At 43.2% G+C, this 22,183-nt stretch overlaps 2 protein-coding genes across 3 annotated transcripts; both read right to left on the bottom strand.

Moving 5' to 3' along the window:
* Nucleotides 1-192: 192 nt before the first annotated feature.
* Nucleotides 193-10,295, bottom strand: zfyve9b (zinc finger, FYVE domain containing 9b). Of its 2 annotated transcripts, none has more exons than XM_034583566.1 (16): nucleotides 9,990-10,295; nucleotides 7,268-8,049; nucleotides 7,034-7,133; nucleotides 6,750-6,952; nucleotides 6,479-6,590; nucleotides 5,861-5,983; nucleotides 5,502-5,657; nucleotides 4,544-4,768; nucleotides 4,376-4,458; nucleotides 4,142-4,246; nucleotides 3,891-4,041; nucleotides 2,953-3,033; nucleotides 2,539-2,824; nucleotides 1,725-1,830; nucleotides 1,459-1,638; nucleotides 193-913 (listed from the first exon to the last, which is right to left on the bottom strand). In XM_034583566.1, the coding sequence occupies exons 1-16, from the start codon at nucleotides 10,051-10,053 to the stop codon at nucleotides 752-754; spliced, it is 2,919 nt and encodes a 972-aa protein (XP_034439457.1). In that variant the 5' UTR covers nucleotides 10,054-10,295; the 3' UTR covers nucleotides 193-751. The 2 variants fall into 2 exon arrangements, with proteins under 2 accessions (XP_034439457.1, XP_034439458.1); XM_034583567.1 differs by having other exon boundaries at nucleotides 2,539-2,701; nucleotides 9,990-10,293.
* A 2,705-nt stretch (nucleotides 10,296-13,000) lies between these two features.
* ptgfr (prostaglandin F receptor (FP)) lies at nucleotides 13,001-16,889 on the bottom strand. Its single transcript, XM_034583568.1, has 3 exons — nucleotides 16,683-16,889; nucleotides 15,217-16,023; nucleotides 13,001-13,351 (listed from the first exon to the last, which is right to left on the bottom strand). The coding sequence occupies exons 2-3, from the start codon at nucleotides 16,006-16,008 to the stop codon at nucleotides 13,043-13,045; spliced, it is 1,101 nt and encodes a 366-aa protein (XP_034439459.1). The 5' UTR covers nucleotides 16,009-16,023; nucleotides 16,683-16,889; the 3' UTR covers nucleotides 13,001-13,042.
* Between the last annotated feature and the right edge of the window lie 5,294 nt (nucleotides 16,890-22,183).

Below are 22,183 nucleotides of genomic sequence, written 5' to 3'. Positions count from 1 at the left end.
AATTAAGTAAAATATTTGAGTGCTTGCTCCACCAAACGAGGATGTACACTGTATTTGTGCAATAGTGCAAGGAGATATATACAGTATGCCTATATAGACTGTTACTTAAGTAAAAGTACTCCAGTTTGTACTTGAGTAACTGTACTGCGTGTTGTGCAGAGAGTCCTGGATAAAGACGCAGTAATAATCCAGTCATTGTTTTAAGTTTAATTCCAGGCTGACATAACATTTCATTAGCAGTCAGTTAAAACACATCCAGTATGAAAACATTCTTCAGGCATTCATTCTCTGTGCATCAGGTTTCTACAGATCTACTACGTACAGTTCTTCAAGTCATTCTCTTCTTTTCTTTGCTTTAGGGTCGCAGGGCTGAATCCAGCTCCCACTTTAAAGGTTTTCTCCATATTTGGAAACTGTATTGAACGTTGAGACATGAGTGATATCAAGCTATGAAAATGCTACTACAGTGCAAGTACTGAGCACCTTGATCTGATGGTCCATCGGAGGTTTCATCATGCGTACTGGGGATTGTCTGCTGCAGGGCAGAGTGAGATCCGAAAACCACTAAAGGAGTCAGACCACTTCTCTCTACTGTTGAGTGGGTGAGATGGATGCAGACCTCGGGTGTGGTCTGGTTCGCCCTTTTTGGAGGCTTTTAATCGCCCTGAAGCCAACAGCAGTGCTGATGAGACGTGCCCGCGACAGAGTCGTGGTCAGGGTTTAGTAGATGAAATTGTTAGATAAGTGCGGCCTAAGTAATGTTCTCAAGGATGTAAAAGATGAGCTCCATCACTATGGGCTCGTCTCCCCTCTTTCGCCCCCTGCTGTGTATGACAGGGATCATCACACTATCCAGGGCGTTGAGATACCGAGCAGGGAGTGGCTGCCCGTTGCTCCCAGCCACAAATCCAACCTGAAATTACAAAACAGACCACTAATCAGCTTCAATATGGTCACACCCAGGAGCCTGAGTTATAAACTATACCACTGCGCATTATGAGGCACACGTTATATTGCTACATCTGTCTAACCATATATTTATCATTAAATACATTTAAATATGGGTTTAAAGATAAATTTAGTATACTATGGTGAATTTATAAAAATGTTTATGCATACATACGTATGTATATAAGCATATATGTATGCAAAAATATACATATGTATATATAATACAGATACAGTATACAATTTCATGCAATCATCCTGAGTCACTGTACTTTACTCAAGTACATTTCTATACAATATAATATATAATATTCCTGAAAGGTTTACATTAAGTAAGTTAATTCTGACAATCTGCTGCTATAACAAATGAATATCAGTAATGTTTTTTCTTATCTTATCTGATTTTATAACAGATGTCCAAAAGTCCGATTTTAGAATTCATGATGTAAAGTGACATCTGACGTTTAAGAGGCTGATTTTGAACCTGATGTATCAGACATCTGTTCTGACCTCTTGAGGGTCAAACGTGACGCGCAGCCCCAGTTTGGCCATCCCGTCCTCCTTCAGCAGCTTGAGGTGCGGACACAGTGCCAAGCAAAAGGCTCGGGCGATCCGCTCCGTCAGCCGGTTGTGTTCAGCAGAGTCACTCGCTCCTCCTTTGGGATCATCCCCCGTCTGCAGGAAGAACACCTGCAACAACACATTCACACACATGTTGAGAGGGGAGACAGTTTGAGGTGGACTCGTTTTGGTTTTCAGCAGATCAACATATTTACTTCTGTCCAGCGGATGATTTTCCCATTTTCTTTGTACTCGGACTTCTGGAACATCTTCGTGCTGCTGATGGACTCCATGGATTTCCCATCGATGGGGCTTATGACTCTGAGGAAACAAATGTTTAGACAACCAACAATTTGACACAGTGACAAGAAAAATGAGGTCTGGATGGTTTTAAAGCCTCCGCTGGATTGATTTGACAACTCCTAGGACACAAGATGATATCATTCTGAGTTATGGCACTACAAGGACTAATTTCTTTCAAATGTGCAATACCGATTTGTTTGTGTAATCAATCTGTCACTGTGATTTAAACATTTTTAATGTTTAATTTTACACTACATATATATTTTTGCTTTCTTTTGCTTTTGCTTTTCTTCCTTTCATTTATATTGCAATTTTAGAATCTTTAATATTGCGAGAAAGGGCATTTTTCTAATTTTTCCTTGATTTCCCAGAGAATAATAGACTAAATCAGGTTTAGGGGACTTACATTTTTGAGATTTGGTCCAGAAGTTAATTTAAATGTGGTTCCATCGGGAAATCATTGTGCCGTGGCAGATCTCTGAATGCCAATCTAGTTTACAAGTTACTGCTAATGCTTCTATTTTGCTATCCCCTATGAATACAGCAATTTCCCCTGCTGTGGGAGTAATAAAGGAATATTACACATTACATTGATATTCTCTAATCTTCATCTACTATTCTAATCCCTTTGAACGTTTTCATGAGGCTGTGTTTGAATGTGGCCGTTCTGTTTTTCTCTTCGTCCTGCAGCTGCCACATGAACTTCAGACAGGTGGACACACTCACCCTTTATTCACAGTGCACCTCTCCTCCACCCACTGTACACAAACAAGCTCCTGGCTGTCTGATTGGTCAAGCCGTCCGCAGGTGACAGTGTAGTCTTTCATCTCCCGTAGCGACCGGCGCAGCTCTGCCATGGTTTCCACGGTGATCTGCACCATTAGCCCATCTGAGGAGAGGGGACAGCGATACGGGAGAAACACACATACAGACACCAACGGGGAGACACACACACACACACACACACACATACACTCATACATCAACACATACACACGCCTAGACACACAATCTTTTAAAATGTAGACAGACACACACATAAAAACACCAGTTGGAAGGCAGGGGTGTTAACATGCACTACTTCATGTAAACAGGTGAAAGTCAAGGTCAACCTGACGCCCCTCTGACTGAACATCCTACCTTCTACTATGCTGGACTTGGCCAGGTATCCTGCAGACGCTTTCAGAGCACTGCTGAAGATAAAGAAGCACGACCCAGTGACTGTAACAGAGCAAATATTTGTACAGAGAGAGAAACAGACTTTAGACACAACTGGTTTTAGTCCATTTTCAGTGAGTCTATACAATGACAGGATGATGCAGCATCATCTAGTGTTAAAAAAGGGAAAGTGCACCACTGACAAGACTCTTTTACCGGGTTTTTTTCTTCACTATTCCAGGTCAATTTGATATACCTCTTGTGACTTAACATTTATGTCTTTTGTTAAAAATATAGTGTAAACTACTATAACTACTAAAATAACCACTAGATTCCTTGTTATCCTTTGCAACCCTGACATTTCCCCTGCGGCCTCCAGAGGAAATATTGTATTTATAGTTTAATTATATACTGTATGTACATCTTGATCTATTTATGCCTGTTTCAGTGCAGCTTAAATTCAGTGTAATATTAAAATCTATAATTTCTTTGGCTGCACATTTACACCAACTGGCATTATTTTATCTACAGTTCATAGACCGAACTATAGAATATTTCATATCTTGTGATTTACAATGCATTTTTATGGGTTTGCACGTCATGCAGTTGCGAGAATGCATTTTGTGCAGCAATGCTCATTACTCAATTAATTTATTTCAAATGTTAAAAATTTAAATTGTCAAATTTTGAATTAGTAGATTGCACCAAAATGTCTTTAGCAGGTTTTTATACAAAGTTTCTAACGCAAACTCAGATTTTAGCTTTTGTACAGATGTGAGTGTGCTGATCATAATTAGTGCATCCCTGAACAGCAGATAAATGCAGCTTATCAGTCCTCCACTGCTACTAGATTACAGAGCCCAGACTCTGATATACTGTCGGTAGTATGCTGTCTCTTCCTGTTTAACGTCAGGACCCACCTTTGCGTGGCTGATTGTGGATGCTGATGGCTTGGGTCTGGTACTGGCCGCCGTCCGCTTGCACACAGATCAGGTGGGAGTCTGCTGCCTCGTTGAAGCACGCTGCGATGGCCAGCACGTGCTCATTGGACTTATTCAAAGCCTTCATTAGCTGGTGTGACACAAGCAAGCAGAGAGGGGAGGATGATGGATAATGAAAAGCATGTAACCTTAGCACTAAGTGGGAGGCGTTTCATAGCGTATAGCCTGACCTCATTATACCCGGTGGTTGGTATCTTTATGCAGGTCCTCTGAGCCTCTAGATCCACGGTGAGCCCGGGCACCACTGGAAGGCTGTAACGGTAATTCCTAAAGTCCTGGAAGAAACAAGTGACTGTCTATTATTCAGTTTGGTTAAGGTTACAACACAAAACGTCCTGTTTATGATGTTAAATGTGGTTTTGTAACATTCCCAAGAAGAAGTTGTTGCAAAATATCACACTCACCACTAGTAGTCTCATTATGGTGTGACCTATTTCCCCAAACAAGGGCTTCCTACAACGCACGCTGTACAGGGGACACGGGTAAACTATAAAAAGAGAAAGAAAGTAGGTAACTTGAGAGGAAAGGTGTATTATAACAGTTGTGAGGTTTCATACCAGCACCTGGCTTACATCGGTACTCGGCCCCCAGTCGCAGCATGAGCCGCAGGGGGAAGGCTTTGGCCCAGGCCACCTCTGCTCTGTGGACCAGCAGGCCGAAGAGGTAGGGCTGGTTTGGCAGAGGTAGACCTTGCAGGGACTGGAGAGTGGAGTGCACGTACAGGAAGCCTGCGTGCTCCTCACTGCCGAGGAAACTGCTGCCAAACAGGGAGAGTGACAGGTGTTGCACCACCTTCCCTACAGAAATAAACAGGAAATTGTTAGATGTGTAATAATGTGCAAATATTAAAATAAACTAGTATTACCACCCTGAGGTTAATTGCCTCTGCCAGCCAGTACAATTTCAGTCCAGTTTTTCCTTACATCATAATTATGTGAGGTCACTGTGACCTTTGACCTTTGACCACTAAAAACAACTTGAAACCAGTTAATCTGGGAGTCTAAGGGGAAATTATTGCCAATTTTAAGGATTCTCTCAAGGCGTCCTAAAGATAACATGTTCACAAGTGAAAAAAAGGTTTCGTGAGGTCACTGCGACCTTGACCTTTGACTTTTGATCGCCAACATCTAATCAGTTCATTTTTTAGTCTGAGCGAACATTTCTATTAAATTTGAAAGGATTCCCTGGAGGTATGTGTGAGATATCGTGTTCAAAAGGTTCAATAAATGAGTTATGTGAGGTCATGAGACCCTGATATTTGACCTTTCACCACCAAATTATATTGAGTCCGAGGGAATGTTTGTACCAAAACTGAAGATTTCCTCAAGGCGTTGAAATATATTCAGAAGAATAGGATGGACGGACAACTCAGAAACGTAAAAGAGAAGAAAGTGCATTGAGACTCTTTTCCAGAATGGGTGTATTATGGCCCAAAGGTGGGGGGTGATACTCAACACAGAACATCACGACTAAGTACTGACCAGTGAGGTTAACAGCATGTTGGCGTATATCTGTCTGTATGTCTCTGACCTGTGAGCATGTCCCTGTACAGCTGGATGAAGTGGCTGAAAATGTCTTTGGGGAAGCTCTTCTCTTCTGGCAGGCACTGCAGCAGCACCACCACCTCCACCTGGCCCACAGCATGCATCCCCTTCGTCGTCACGCACCAGCACTTCCTGTTTACATCTGTCAACCAATCAAGTCACAATCTCAGTGGTCCACAAGGAATTTTGTTTGCACTGTGTAGAATTTTGAAAGTATAAGCAAGAAAAAGTATAAATACTTCTAATTGGGTTTTCAAATTAGCTCCTTAGTCATTTAATCATACCAGCACTGTCCCACTTTATATGTAGTTTATCGTTTAGTGTAAATTAAATAAAAAGACGTACAGTTGACCAGCTTGACCATAGCGAGCAGGTTGGCGTTGAGGACAAACACCAGGGGCTTAGGTCTGCCGCTCTCCAGCTCCTGAATAAGCAGCATCTCAGAAGGCTGCTCCTCCACAGTGTAATCTGAGCAAAAACACGTGTCACAGCATTTAGACGTTAGTGTCTTTGAGTTTGAAAAGCCCATTACAAATGACAGAAAAAGACAGATTCATGTTCAAAATGAAGTTACATACATACATAGGGGTGAATAATCGCTGGTCAGTGAAGAAGGGTTGGGTGTTTATCTTATTGAATTGTACTGATTTCCCTTGTGACACGAGGCCAAACTGAATCCATATAATGATAGGACATAAAGATGGACAACGTTTTTTCCACTTCCTCCAGCTATCCAGAAATTAAGCCAAAATATCCCGGATATAAACACTGACATCCTGCGCATTTATAGCCCGGATTTGCGCAGTAGAGATCGGGGGACAGAGTAGTAAGGTCCCTCTGATACACACACTTGACCAATCCTGAGTGAGTCTCAGCTGTCAATCATGACGTTTCACACTGTTTATATATCATCAAATCTGATTCTCGCTGTATTCTCCAAGTGGATCTTTGCACCCGTCTTACCTCCCTTGACTCCTGTGGAGGTGAGGATGGGGGGCAGACCTTCCAGGGGGATGAGGTTGGCCGAGCTGCTCACTAAAGCGGTGGTGCCCCAGCCGTAAGGACCACAGGCCTCCTGGGAGAAGGGAGAGACAGAGGAGTGGGTCGAGGTTGCTGTCAAATCTACGATGTTGTCAGAACTAGCAAACAGAAGGCCGTAGGATTCATTTCCCCCTTCATCAAGTATCATGTTCTCTGTGTTCTGTCTTTGGTGTCACGTTTTGGATGACCCTACACTGATAGATGTCCCATCCGGCCGCGTGGCTCTCCTGATCTGCGGCGAGCCCACGGGACTTTTAACCGGCTCGCCCAGCGCTCGTCTCGTCAGCGGCGAGAACGTCGGCCCTCTGACTGGCGTGGTGGGCGCAGACTCCGACCGCTTGTTGGTGAGGATTTCGTCAGCGAACCACACCCTCCTCTTCCCCCTCGGAGGTGTCCCTGCGGAGGAGATGTCACGATATTCATGCAAAGTTTCCTCCAAAAACGATGAACTATAACTAGATGTAAATATGTCCTCACTTTTGATGAGTGTTGAGTGACAGCAGACACACACTCGTCCCTCCTTGCCATCCAGATGTGTAAGTCTGAACTTCAGATTGGAGCAAAGTGCACAAAATACCTGACGACACACACATGCACATGCACACACCAAATAAGCACAGATGTACACACACACACATTTCCCACATCACCTATCAAGTCACTTTTTTGACTTTGAATGCTGCACAACACATGTAAAAATATGATGCTCACCTTCCCACAAGCACGGCAGTGGTGCCTCCTCTTAGTAAATGTAAACTTTACCCCACACTTCATGCAGACCTGAGCCTGAGCATCAGGGATCCACACTGGCGCTACCTCCCCGAGGACGCTGCCTCGATCCTTGGACAGAATACCAGCAGGGCTCAGCTGGGACTCATTGTCAGGATCTTCACAGGAGGACGCAGAGTCTCCCACTGCTCCCTCCCAACTGGTGTTCTCCTCATCTCTTCCGTTAGATGTGGTCTTCTTAAACTGACCCGGAAGCTCCCAGGACACAATGCCACACGCCTCCTCAGGTGTTGCAGTCGCCTCCGAGCTGCAGGGCTGCTCCTGCTGCTGCCCGCTCTCCTCCAGCTCCTTCTCCTCAACCACAGAGTCCTCCTTTGACAGGAGAGCCTGGGGTTTCTTCCCCTCCTCCACCAACTCGGCCCCCTCTTCCGGCCATGCAGCCTCGGCAGGGCTCAGCACCAGGGGGCTGGCGGACTCCCCGAAACGACTCTCACCCCATGAGGAGATGGCGGTCACAGTGCAGCTGCCCTCCTCCAGCTGGGAGGGTGAAACTGTTTTGGCAAGGTGTTCAGATGGTTTCTGCTCGCATGGCACCAAAGTGGTTCTAACGGTGGCATCTGAAGTGGCCTTGGAAGGAGACTCTGCTCTGATCTGTCCGCAGCCCAGTCCGGGTTTGGACACGTCCCCATCTTTGAGCACCAGCAGGCAGGGTCTGTTCAGCCAGTGATGCTTGGTGTCCTGAAGAGACGGATTGTCTCCTTCATCTGTATCGAAGGGGAACATGATGAAACCATCAACACTCACTGCCTCTGGCACCTCTTTCTGTCGAGCTCACACACACACACACACACACTTACACATGCTATGAAGCAAGCTGATTAATAATGACTCATTATGTGGAAAAGCTGTGTTCACATGTGCTAAGTGGCCATTTAGCAGCATGTGTTAATTCACATCATCACCTCTCAGACACCCCGTGGCTTTCAATCACCTCTAAAGGCAACGTTATAGCATGTGGTCGTCCTTGAGAACTGATCCAAGAAAAGACAGTGCACGTTTAAGAAAATAGATGAGTGTGAACTAGATACTGATCTCAAATCAATAAGTGATTGATGTTACCACATACATGTAGAACTGCTGGTTCCCCAGAGAATATAAACACGTCAATACACTGCCTGTGTATATGATCTCATATTAAATGTCTGTATTGCAGGGCTAGGGTATGGGTTTATGTTAGAGGCCGACCATTATGGATTTTTGGCGCTGATGCCAATACCGATATCAGGGAATGAAAAAATGTTTCGACTGATATATCCAACAACTATATATTTTTTAATGACAGTGATTTGTAAGATGTTATCAAACCTAATACCAAACTCAAAGTCATTCCCTCAAGCTGATCCGAACCCTAACCCTGAACAAAATGAAAACCAAGTTCAAGTGAGTGTTTATACCGAATGTGAGAGAATGCCCTCGAGGCGTATCGCATTCACAAGGCAAAATATGTACTTTGTGAGTTCACACTGACCTTGACCTTTGACCACCAATTTTTATTCAGTTCATCATTGAGTCCAAGATAATATTTCTACTAAATTTGAAGAAATTCCCTCAAGGAAGGCGTTCTTCAGATATTGCGTTCCCGGGATGGGACTGATGGACGGACAACCCGCAAAAACTGAATGCCTGCAGGCACTGGCTGTAATTGGCTTGGAGTCATAAAAACAAGCATGGTTAAAAGGGTTTGGTTCTAAGTTATCCATTGATAACCTGAGTGTGCCCTCCATAGATGACTGTGTTTCATTGTGAGTATATAAATATACGTCACTGCTCCATTCTCTGATCCCTCCATTCATATCCTCAACATCAGGTTCTAGAGAAAGGTAAATTCCTCATGTTGTTACATCCAATTACTGTGTCGGCATCAGCCATGATACGACGAGCACATTATAACCATTACTGTGCATTAGCAGCAGCTAATTCAACTGGAGTTAATGGGGTTTCACTGATGATTGTGACTCAGGAGCCTCTGAAGAACTCATCTGCGAACCTGAACCACTTCATACTAAAACGTGTTGTTGTTGCATTGTGGGATGTGAGGTTTGGCACTGATGGAAATGATGTTGCATTTGTTAAAACTGCTCAAGCTGCACATGCTCCAGGTTAAACTGCATTGCAGCTCCTTCACACGAATCTTGCAAAACCGGGGGGGAAATGAGAGGCGGGTGGTGTCGATCCCTCTGCGGACAACACGGAGAAGATCTCCTCACACATCAGCCTCAGTGGCTCTCTCTCGCTCCGCGGGACGGTGACGCATCAACACACACACACACACGCACGCACGCACGCACACACACACGTGCACAGTCAGATGTTGGATCCGGCTCGCAGGCAGCGGTCCGGCGGCACTGCGACACTCTCTCGCCCCGTTACATCAGCTCATGGAGGTGATGGTGCTGCTCAGCTCCGCGGCTCACAGCGCAGCCTGCGGGCTTATGTGCGCAACACACACACGCACACGCATCACACGTCTCAGGTGATGCTGACTGTGCGCAGGCAAACGCTGCATCAGCGATTTTCAGTGACAAACACAATCACCCCCCCTGCAGCACACACACACACACACACACACACACAGGCAATGAATGGGGAGCATGCACGGACTGAAGCACCCCCCTACCCAGTTCAAATCATATGCACGTCTTACCCTCTGTTATTGCTCCCAGCAGGCTTTCATTCTCGTCATCCCGCGCAGAGAAGAACTTCAGCATTTTATTTATCCCGTTACATCTGAGAGGAGGACGGATTCAAGCAGCAGCAGCAGCAGCAGCAGCAGCAGCAGTGGCTTCCCTGACAGGAGGAGGAGGAGGAGGAGGAAGATGGGATGGTCTCTCTCTGCCCCACACTCAGCTGTGATCTCCCTCAGTCCCTCCTCCCCTGTGCTCCTCTGCAGCTCTTTGAACAAACTCAGGAGGTGTGCAGAAATGTCCCTCCCTGTGTCTCCACATCCCGCAGAGCAGCGAGCGAGCCAAGACAACACAGCTGTGTACGGTGCACAGATATGCACAGCTCTGCCTGCATGCACAGCCTTGCATATACGATTAAATGTGTGAGGTTAAAGCTCCATGCAAAGAACTTCATCATAAAATCTGTCACTTGGCTGAGAACCATCAATCTTCTCAATGAGGCTCCATTCAAATATGTTAAATTACTTTTATTTTAGTTATTAACCTAATAAATGTATTAGACTACTGATGACCACTGTAACCCTGACCATTTCAATGATTTGTATAAGTGCACAAGCCAGTCTGACTCATTCCGTGTACATATTTCTACTCTGACCTTTGACCACTGAAATGTAATCACTCCATCTTTGAATCCAAGTTGACCTTTGACCTCCAGGCACCAAAATCGAATCAGTGCATCTTTGAGTCCAAGTGAGTGTTTCTAACAAAGTTGAAGAAATTCCCTCCAGCTAATCTTAAGATTTCACATTTACAAAAAACATTAACAGAATTGTGAGGTCACCCTGACCTTGAAGTGTTGGCTTCCAAAATCAGATCAGTTATTCCTTGTGAGAGGATTCCTTCACAGACAGACAACCCAAAAACAGAATGCACAGGGCGACACCGCGGAGGCATAAAAAAGAGAGACTTCTCGGGTGGCACAGGGATTGCTTGTTTTACCTAACATCCAAAAGTCTTCTTCAACTCTACAGGTATTCAGGGTACCTCCCATTGGTCAGTTGGTAGGTACAGCTTTCTTGTCATCTTTAAATTATAATATAATAAGGGGATTTTACTGAATAAGTCTTATTTTTATCATTTAAATTTTTCAGTTTTTCCACTTGCATGTCTATCGATAGAATCCCACTTCACAATCTTCTTTACAGACATATTAACAGTTTACACTTTATGATTACTTTGATATAACTATAAGATATTTAAAGATGTGTCAGCAGTGCGACACCTGGAAATGATATTTCTTGTGTTGTTACTCATGACCAGTTTAATGTGCTATTAACATTTTACTTTCTTTTAAGATGCAAACTCAATCATTCAATTAGCTTTTTGAAAATCATCATGATTGAGTCATTTTAATTGATTATAAGTGAGCACTGTAAGAGTCTATAATAACCATCCCATATAATGTAAAATGAGTCCCATATTATGTGATTATAACGAGACATTCAATTTACTGTAATGTTTTTTCCATTTGTTTTACCATATCACATTTGTTACATTGTTCAGTCCAAAGATTTCACGTGAGGAAGTTGACATACCTTATAAACACGTGTGCACACCATCACATTTAACATTGATTTACATATATTACCAACCAGCAGATGACTGACTGACATAACTGTCATAACTGCCTGGAAACAATGTTACATGAACTTCTGATGAAAGAGACCATGAAAATCTCAGATAAATTTGTGTTGCAGTAACATTCATTATCTGTCATGATGTTTTGTGCCATCAGTTGTGGCTCAGGAGGAAGAGCGGGTAACTAACCAGAAGGTCACTGGTTCGATCCCCAGGGCCTGCATTGCTCCTCACAGCTGTGTATGAATGTGTGTAAAAAATGTCTCAATGCAACGTGTACTGATGGACAAGACTAGAAAAGCACAATGTAAACACAGCTCCTTTACTATTTACCTTCATCAGAGCGGAAATTTCCATTTCATGTAGAACACAGGTCAAGATGGTGAACATCCCCTTTATGTTTAAAGGTCTTACGCACTGGTTTGATGTTAAGTTTCCAACCACCAGCAGATGTCAGAGATCACCAGCAGATATTCGCAACCACCAGTGAACTTTAGGGACATATCATCAGTTGGTACCTTACTGTCATTCTGCCTTTCAATCACAAGACACCCTCTTCTAACGCAGGCCCACTACAGGCTGATCAGATAGGCCTGTGTCCCTGACATCTCAGGGCCCAGCTGGGGTCTTTCCTCCGGACCTAGACCCATTACCTCTGGACCCTGTTATGTCTGGTGCAGGGCTTGTCCCAGGATTCCTATAATATAGGAATAAGAGCCCACTGATCTCCAGTAACTGGCTGAATGAAGATCCATCCCACCTGCTATGTTCAACTCCAGCTGCCTTCAGACACATCCTCACTGGTTGTAAACTGAGTCTCTCACAAGGTAGTTACACGTGGAGAAAGTTTTTTTCTCTCACATTGTGTTGATCAAAGTGTGACTTGTAATTGTTCAATATTATAAACCCTTAAATAAATAAGGATAAATATGTTTGTGGACTGGATCAAATCTGATGGTGGGTTTTACAACAGAGCTGTCTCAGGTTAAACTGCACATTCTGCTGCAGACGTTTGTTTTGCCAAAACAATAGAAACTGCATGAAGCTGCTTCACATTACAACTAAAACATCACATGTAGCTGTGTGCATCACTGCACGATTCAGGTGTTTATGATTCTACCAGTAACACCAGTGATAAAATAAGACAAGGAGAAACAAACACATTCAGTACAAATAGTTCCAATACAAAAAACACAATCAAATAATATTATCATAACATATTTACATACAAACATTAATAACATCATTTATCAATGATCTAGACAGAGGTTGTTTACAGGCTCTGGTGCATAAAACAGAGCTTAAAGTTAAGAACAAAAACTTCATCCCATGTTGCACAAAACATCACAACTTTCTAAATGATCAAAGTTCTCCTCATCTTCAGCCTCCGCCTGTTTTTCCTCAGTTCTCAGATCAGAACCATTCAGACCAGGTTTCAGGTGATTGTTCTGATCACAGTATCCTGAGGAGGTAATCTGCCATGGCAGCGGCAGTCGGACACTCCGATACCGGAGTTGCTGGTGTCCTGGGAGCTGCGGAGGAGGGTGCACTGCCAGCGGGGAGGGTTGTGAGATTTTGAGCAGCAGGGGAACAACATGAAGATTTTCCTCAGCACGGCCCTCCTCAGCAGGATGTACACCCAGGGGTCCAGGATCTGGTTCCACGTGGCCACACGTATCAGCATCAGCAGAGTGAACGACGCGGTCTCTTCTTTGGCTCTGGTGCTGAGGATGAAGACGTGAATCTGGTGGGGCAAACACAAAAAAGATGGCAGTTGCAGAAATATTTCATTCTTGTTCAAAATAATGGCTCCTCAATCCAGCATCAGCACTTTACAAAACGCAAAGCAATAACCACCACTGACTTTCATTGTATTTTGTATTTTAGTGTATTTTTAAGCACCGTACATCCTATTCTATCTGTATTTAATTTTATTCTGTATTTTACAGGGGTAATGTATTTGGTTTCTTCTCTTGTTATGTGTTTTGCTGTGATTGTTGAAGAATCTTGAAGAAGTCATGTTTGAAGATGTAATATTGTGGTTTGTGCACAAATCCATCAATACAGACCTTAAATAGCAGAAATAGACTAATGCATGATTAACAGTGGTGGTTCTCATGGACAAATGAGTTAACTCCATTGTGAATTATTTAACATAACTGTCTAAGTCTTAATTAAGAAATCCCACTGGGTGATGAAAAGCTTCATCTTGTGTGTTTTTGTAACGTATGCAAATGTGGAATCATCTTTTATCGCCATAGTAACATAATGAACCTTTAAAGCAGCGAATAATGATGGTATCACTCATTAGTTCTCTTCACTTGAAAAACACAGTGATTATAATCCACAAATGTGCAACAGTTCAACACACAGACATCTTTCAAACGATGACTCAACAAGTCATTGACTAAAGTGTAAAATACATTTATTCAAATGTGTGAAAATAAGTGAAGAGCTCAGACATGGTGTTTGCTTTCTTTTTACATTCTACCTTAATCTCGCTCTGTCATGTTCACACAGCGGCGCTTGTTTTCACCTGACTTTCATCATGACAAAGTCTGCCTGGTCACAGCCATCACAAAGTTTAGTGGCAGAAAAAAATTGTATGGTGTATTTCTTAACCCCATCTGTGTTGTCTGTGTTACTGCAAATTCATCATGAAATAAAACAGTGTTGAGGAATAACCTACATTTTATGAGTACCATAAAACTATGTGAGAATGAGAAGGGCAGTCAGTCAAGCATAAACCTCTGCCAAGGCCCAGCAGTCTCCTTATGGAACCACATTTAAATTCACTCGTTACAGATTATTATTTGGATCTGCACCAAACTGCACAGACATAAATATAGAAATGAGAGAAATCAAAGAGAAATGTTAAATCCATGAGAAATCAGGCATAAACCCCCTACTCTGGATCTGCACCCAAATGTACTGGGTTCCACCAAGTTCCGGGGTAATCTGTCCAGTAGATCTTGCGCTATCCTACCAACTAACAGAATAAAAACATCACCTCATTGTCGGAGGTGAATAAAGTGTTTTTCCTCATTTCAATTTGAGGCGGGTGGGTGGTGAGGATATATTGAGCTGATGGGAGTGTACTCTGGGAGTAACAACAAGGGGTATTAAGGGATCATTTGAATGGAGAGCCCATTGTGTTTGAAATACATCTCTTGTATGAACGTGGATATTATGAAGGGCCATTAATTAGGAGTTCAGGGAAAAGGCCAAACAGTAAACTGTGGAAATGTTTGAGTGCTAAGCGGATAAGAGTCTCAGCAACAGGCCATGGACAGGTTGCAAATGAATGGCAGCTTTATAGCTATTCTTCAGTCATCTTTTCATGACACTTCACAAATAATGGGACCTAGCAGATTTTTGTCTGATTTCAAAAGCCATCTCACTGCCTGTGACAGTTTGTACCTTGCAGTGCTCAAAATCTATCATAGCCCACTGACAACTCGCTGATTTGGCTTCAAGATCCGAAATGCAACATGAAAATGTGCTAACTCATTTTAAGTAGCGTCAGCATCTTGAGCCAGCACTCTCAAAGAGCGGCTGCAGTGTCAGCCTGCACTCTGGGATTTTATTAAGCTGAAGATTAATTCTTACCAGCAACGGGCCCCAGCAGACGCAGGACACCAACATGATGGCCAGGAGCTGGCAGATCATCTCTATGTGGTAAGAGGTGCCTCTGCAGTGATGCTTGCGGCGGAGTCTGGCCTGCAGCAGGGTGCAGCTTGTCAGAGTATTGCACACAATGGAGAGCAGCAGGGCCAGCAGCCCGAGCATGGAGAAGAGCAGAGGCAGGAATGTGTCCAGCCAGTCTTCAGGTCCCTCCATGTGGAAGAAGCAAAAGCTCCTGGAGCTCTGAACCTTGTAGCGCCTCCACGGCAGCGGCAGAACGGCCACCAGGGCAGCGAGTGGCCAAGTGAGACCCAGCAGCCTTTTCATGTGGTGGGGAGCCAGCACGGTGGAGTGGAAGATGGGCCTGGTGACCCCGATGCAGCGCTCCACCGCCATGACACTCCCCAAGAACAAGGGGCTCAGGCCGAAGAACACCAGGCACGCCCCGAAGGCGCTGCACACGATGCGGTGAGGGTCAAACGATTCCCATTTCTTTTGAGAGCTGTAGACAAACATCACCATAGTGCCGTTGACGAGGTGACCCAACAGGTCTGTGACCACCAGGCTGCTGGCGAACAGCAGGAAGGACGCCCTGGACTTGCTGCGGATGCGCTTGTAGGATTTGACCAGGATGAAGATGGCGAGGCTGTTGGAGAAGATGCCCACAGTCATGGTGATGACGGACGACGTGATGGCGTGTTTGCTCTGGTTGTAGGTGCTGCTGTTGGGTCTGACCTCTGACATGCAGCCTGACTCTGAGCTCTCATTGGTCGACATGGTGGAGAATGAAATCTGAAGGAGAGAGGGTAACTGAGTGATGGGCTGTGAATCAAAAATATTGATTTTGAACAAAACTTTTGAATTTAAAATGTTGTCTGGTGATAGATGTACTTGAAAAATGATCAGTTCAGCTCAACTAAAAAAATCAATGACATCTTGCAGACTCACCTTTTTAAGAAAGTGTGAGCATTCAGTTTGTTGCTGCTCACTTTGGAACTCACTTAAAGCACAAATAAATGTATACAATAGTTATTAATTCATTTTCCAAACAGCATGTGATTTACAAATTGCTTTTAATTGTTTCTTATTTTTTGCATTTTAACTGTTTCCCATTGTTTGCCTTACAGTTTTCCTTTTTAACCTTGTAGCCTAACTGTTGTTTAAACTACTATTGAAATACAATGTATTATCATTATTATTATTATTATTAGTATAGTAGTAGTAGTAGTAGTAGTCGTAGTAGTAGTAGTAGTAGTAGTAGTAGTTTTCACAAAATAATGATTAATGAAGCATAAATAGTCTCCTGAAACGTAACAAAAGCCACTTCAGTCAACAAAAAATAGATTTTACTTTCCCAGATTGTAATATAAACCTTCTCCAAATAGTGGTAATACAACAAATAACTTATGTCAATGACAGAGGGACGATCGATATGTGGCACTGCTCCTTACCTCAATGTCGGTCCCCTCTCTCACTTCTCTCCATTAACCAGCAGCCTCTTCACTCCCTGTCTGTATTGACAGTCAATCAATAAAACAAAGTGACGTCCTCTCAGATCAGCTGTAAACACCATAGAAACCTTTCTCCTCCCGTCGAGGCAGCGATCTGTGCCACTCGCTCCGTGCGCGTCAGCTGGTGCCAAGTCACAGGGAGCGCGCACCTCAAGAGCCTGAGCAAGTCTGTCGCATTCAGAGAAAATCGGCGTATCTCAGTGCTCAGTGTGCATGTGCACATACAATGTGACTGGGAATGACAAAGGAAATAACTGTGCCCTGATAAACCTGTTGCCAAAACTAAAGATGAATTAGTAACGCATGACTGTCCTGCTTATTTCTGACAAACCCTTCAATGAGATCGCCAATTTCTTTTTTTATTTCCGCTCTATTTATAGGCTATCTTATTTTGTACTTCTGTAGCTATGTGATTTTGAGGCTCCTGAGTCAAAATTGAATCCCTCTTCCCTTCTCCATCCTCTCACTGCTTGTAGTTCATGACACCTGTTTTGTTTTCAGAAACCTGTTATCAGCAGCTCCATGGTTCCATGGATGTGTCCTTGAAAGCATTTAATCCCCCACTGAAGTCATTTTGTTTGTGCAATTTAACAAAAAGAAACATTTAGTTAAAAAAAAAATATTAAATTCCAGGATATATATCTGACTCAAAAAGGCTCCATCATGCACCTGCTTTGATAAAGGTTTATTTGTGTATTGGTTCAATCATCTGATGGGTATGGGCTAAACAACCTTTTAAAGTGGAAAGATGTGGAACATAATGATCTACATGTTCAACAGTCTTGCCTGCAGTCCAAACTTCATTTAAGTTTCACATCACAAGATTCAAAATGTTGTTGTTTTTTGTAACAGCCAAAGCTTAGACTCAGTTGGCCATTGGCTGTGGGTCACAGCAGTATGCTTTCATTGAGCTGTTTATCTGGTTGTTTTCAACAGCCTGCAGCCATTGTGATAAGGAAGCAGAATGAGCATGCTTCATTTGAGAAACAGATGCTGGATTTTCCAAGTCCAAAATGAAACCTGTCCTGTTCCTTTGCATCTCATTCCTTTTCATCAACTCTGTCTGTTTTCTCTCTCTCCCCCCCTTATACTCAGAAGGATGAATAAAGAGCAGCTTTTAGCATAAACTGTCAGGTGGAAGCTGTTTTTCATGAGAGTCTCTGAGGTGCTGCCATGGGTTGTTGTAACAGGGGTATAAGCAAATATATATATATATGAATGGCTTGGATAGTGTACAGGAACATCTGTGGGGGTTTTGAAGTTGTGAACGACAGAGCTATGATGCTGACGGACTGACAAACAGCTGTTGACTAACCAACAGGATAGTTGGGGTGGACAAAGAACATGGGAGGGCAGTAGTGATAGATGTGGAAATCCCAGCGGACAGAAAAATCAGGAAAGAGGAGCACGAGAAGATCGAGATGTACCAAAGGCTGGGAGAACAACTAGAACAGCTGGGGAAGGTGAAATCCAAACTGATCCCAGAGGTAGTCGGAGCATTAGGGGCTGTGACCCCGAAACTGGTCGGAGAGGGTCCAGCAGATCGGGAACAACATCTGAAGCCTCTGAGAGTGTAGTCCTATAGGAACAACTAAGATACTGGGCAGAACCCTTAAACTCCCAGGCCTCTGGTTGAGGACCCGCGCTTGAGGAAGACATAGCACCCCTACCCATTTCTGGAGATCTTCCCCTCAAAAGTGTTTGCAGTAGTTCTTCCCACACTCTTACTTACGTACTCAGCTTTTGGAACAGCTCAGTATTCAGACAGGATAGGTCTGAGTTGTCTTGTACAGAGTTTGTTCCTCTTGAATGAAGATCGTCTAATTTCTCTGATGAGGAAGTCAAGTTGCCATCGTACTCGACGTTTTCTAGCAGATGTCAACGAGAGAAATAATGAACTACCACACATCACATTCAGAAAAGTGCAGGCGCTGAACCTGTAAGCTCATCACTCCATTAGACTCCAGCACCAGCATATTGATGTATTATAGATTCTGTCTCCTGACCTCAGCCCAGTGCTGAAACACTTGGCAAATGAGTCAGAAAACCTTTGGGTCACACTCCCGGCTAAACGCAAATGTCACCTAATATATAAACCAAATTTCTCATTACCCTTTAGCTGTTGTTTTGTAGCACTTGCACGTAGAGAGTTGATAGTTTTTCCATTTTATCGTGTGACTGGTTTTAAACTAAAACCATTCACACACACATCCATTTTCTATTTCTCTGCAGCACTGCTTCTATCACACACCATTCTCTCCCTGCACAGCCATAGGGGCATGATGTGGTTCAATATCTTACCCAATGACACTTCAAGCGAACTACAGGAGCCAGGGATCGAACTACCGACCTTCTGATTAGTTGACAACCCACTCAAACTCCTGAGCCACAGCTGAACAAAAGAAAGTGTAATATGCCGCCATCGGAGTCACCCCTTTTTTATTTTATATGTTATATGTTATATGTTATATGTAATGTTGTGTATTAATGTAATTTCCGACCATAACTGTCCTGGGGTTCTCATATCAACCTTCAATCTATGTAAATGCTATTTCCTTTAAATAATCTCATCTGAAGTGAAGTTTGTTAAGACACTGGCATCTTCTTTTATTTTACTGCTGCAGCCTGGAGGACTTTAGTGCTTCATGGTGCCTGAAGTTTGAAGAAATACTCCTCCACAGATTCATTTCCTCTGTAATTTATTTGCTCAACAGATGACAACAGATGTTGTCAAATGTTCTCTTTGTTCTCTTTTGCCTTTTCCTCCTGCAATATCAGCAAAGTGGAGAGAGAAGGGAGGGAAGTCAGAACCAGGGACGAGCTATGGTCTGAAAAATACTGTAACTTTTCTCTTTATGCATTTCATAACTTGTGTGTATTTCTTTGGAAATAAAAACGACTGAAAGGTATAAACCTTTGCTCATAAACTCGCCAACTGCTTCTGTCATGTTAGTTACAAAATATACACTTTGTGAAATATTTAAAATGATGGGATTCCCCCTTTAATTGACAAGTGACTTGTAGAATAAACGCGTTTCCTTCTGTTTTTTTCTGATACTAAGTCACCAGGCAAGGGATGAGCCAGACCCTCCACTACATGTAGAAATAGTTTTCAGTCACTGCTGCACAGCTGATGAAAGAGTCCTGGAAATGACAAAACGGAGAAAAATAAGTTTTTTTCTTTTTAATGCACACGACCTGATATTTTAAATCTGTGATGGAGTTACTGTTCCTCTCAGTGTAAAAACAGGATGTCTTGTCCTCTCTAAGTGTTAATGAGACATCTTCCTCCTCTTTCTCGTGTTGCCGAATGGTCGCAAATTATCCAACAAGGTGACTCTTGATAAAAATCTTCTCCCAGGTGACATTGCACCTTCAACGTGTGGTGTCGTACAGTATCCATCTGCTGTAATGAGGGGCGGCGGAGTGGTCGGTCACAATGCAAGGCCAACGCGGGCATGGGTGCGCAATCACATTCTTTTGTGGAGAGCTTCAAATCAGGCCTCTGTAATGGACTGACTGTCTCAGTGGGGCACAGATAGAGTCAGCCGTAGATTGAGGGTTGATGGGAAAATAACTCATAATACAGGCTTTTTGCCAGCAGCAGCAGCAGCAGCAGCAGCAGCGGCACTGTCGCCTCCTTCTCTGTGTCTCCATCTAATCACAAACACTCTCGAGCTGCAAAATTCACAGGTAAGAAAGGTTCAGTCCCTCAGTTCTCACTCATCCTGTTTCTAGCATTATTTCCTTTCTCCATCTGTCACCAGAGCTGCTTTCAGACGAGCACTGAAGTCCAGACATTTTCCTGAAACTTTCCAGAGCGACTTATATGTGAGAACGCGAATGTCCAATAAGTTGCTCCCGACATTTTTGGAACTTTTCCTGCCAGCCCCCTGAGGAAAAACTAGTACTTCACAAAATAATGTTGCAGTGAGCTCATGTGAGAATACAGCAGGAAAATGTCAGGAAAATTCAAAGCGAGTGAGTGGGGGTGTTGATGACGTTTCTAACACATGTCAACTTTAAAAAAAGGGCCCACAGAGGAGTTGATGTGATATAGACAAAAACATTGTTTATAATTTCCACAGCAGAATACGTCATGCAAGTGTTGCGTGATATTTTCCTGCTGCGAAGGCGTCTGACCTGGAACAATCTCCTGCCGCATTCTTCATGTGTGAAAGTCAAACCTGAAATATTTTCCCTAATTTTGGAAATTGTTCAGGGAGCAGAGTTGGTGTCATGAGAGGAAATTGCTGAAGACAAGAAAGAGTCCAGAAAAAGAAAATCCTTGGTAGATTGGATGCAGGTCGGGTCCCTCGTCCTCCATTCACCTCAAATTCTCACCATCTGTTCAATCAAATCATACTGTATAAGGTGAGTGGCGATTGAATGATGGGACACTACTGAGGGAGAATTAGAGGACAGCTGTCAGTATGAGGCTTTTACCTTCCAGATGTAACATGGTAGCTGGTGAATTAATTTAGTCCCACAAGGTCTGTCAGACTGAACCTACTGTGTGACCTTCATGAAGGCACTGATAAAACACTACAGCTATAGATGATGGTGCTGATATGGATTAAAGGTTCAACAAAGGCATCAGTGTAGATCTGATAACTACTAATAATCGATGTGTCTATCAACAAGTGTTGTTTACTCTAATAAGTATCTATAGAACAAACATGGTTGTGAGCTACAGGATTAATATCGTAAATTCTGGAGTCCCCATCTTGACTTCTCTCTCATACTTTCTCAACCACAGACTGTACATAAAGATGGACGACTTTCTCCGGCCATCCAGAAATGAGGCCAAAAGATCCTGTATATGAAAACCATTGCCATTTTGCACATTTGGAGCCAGAGTCTGTGCAGTGATCGGGGAGATGGAGCCACAGTAGTGAGGTTCATAACTAATACTCAGCTGTCACTCATAATGTGTCACCCCACTTTTAGAGCATAGAATAACTCATTAAAAACCAAAACTTACCAAGAAAATTCTTGAAAAAACATTAGTGTGATAAGAACTACCCGAAATGACAGAAACCATTTTTGAGTAGAATGTGTTACTCCACTAACATGGAGGAGACTGGATTATGACCAATACTGCAGCCAACTACCAGGTGGTGTTCAAGGCGTTTTGGCTTCACTTTTGGGGAGCTGTCATGTCTTCCATCTTTATATACAGTCACTGATGTCAACTGTATTAGGCTACTACAGTGGCACCTAGTGGTATAAAGTAGCAGTGATACAAAGAGTGAACTACACAAATTAAATCTCAGAGTTCTGATTCCTTAACTCCAAGAACACTGCTTGTTTTACAACGTCCCATCAGTCTCTGATATCATACATTGATATAAGAGATGGTGTTTGTTTTTGAGAAAATTACACACACACACACACACACACACACACACACACACACACACACACACACACCTTAAACA

This window comes from Hippoglossus hippoglossus, chromosome 4 (assembly GCF_009819705.1).
Source record: "Hippoglossus hippoglossus isolate fHipHip1 chromosome 4, fHipHip1.pri, whole genome shotgun sequence".
NCBI lineage: Eukaryota > Metazoa > Chordata > Actinopteri > Pleuronectiformes > Pleuronectidae > Hippoglossus > Hippoglossus hippoglossus.
This window is presented reverse-complemented; position numbering and strand designations above follow the sequence as displayed.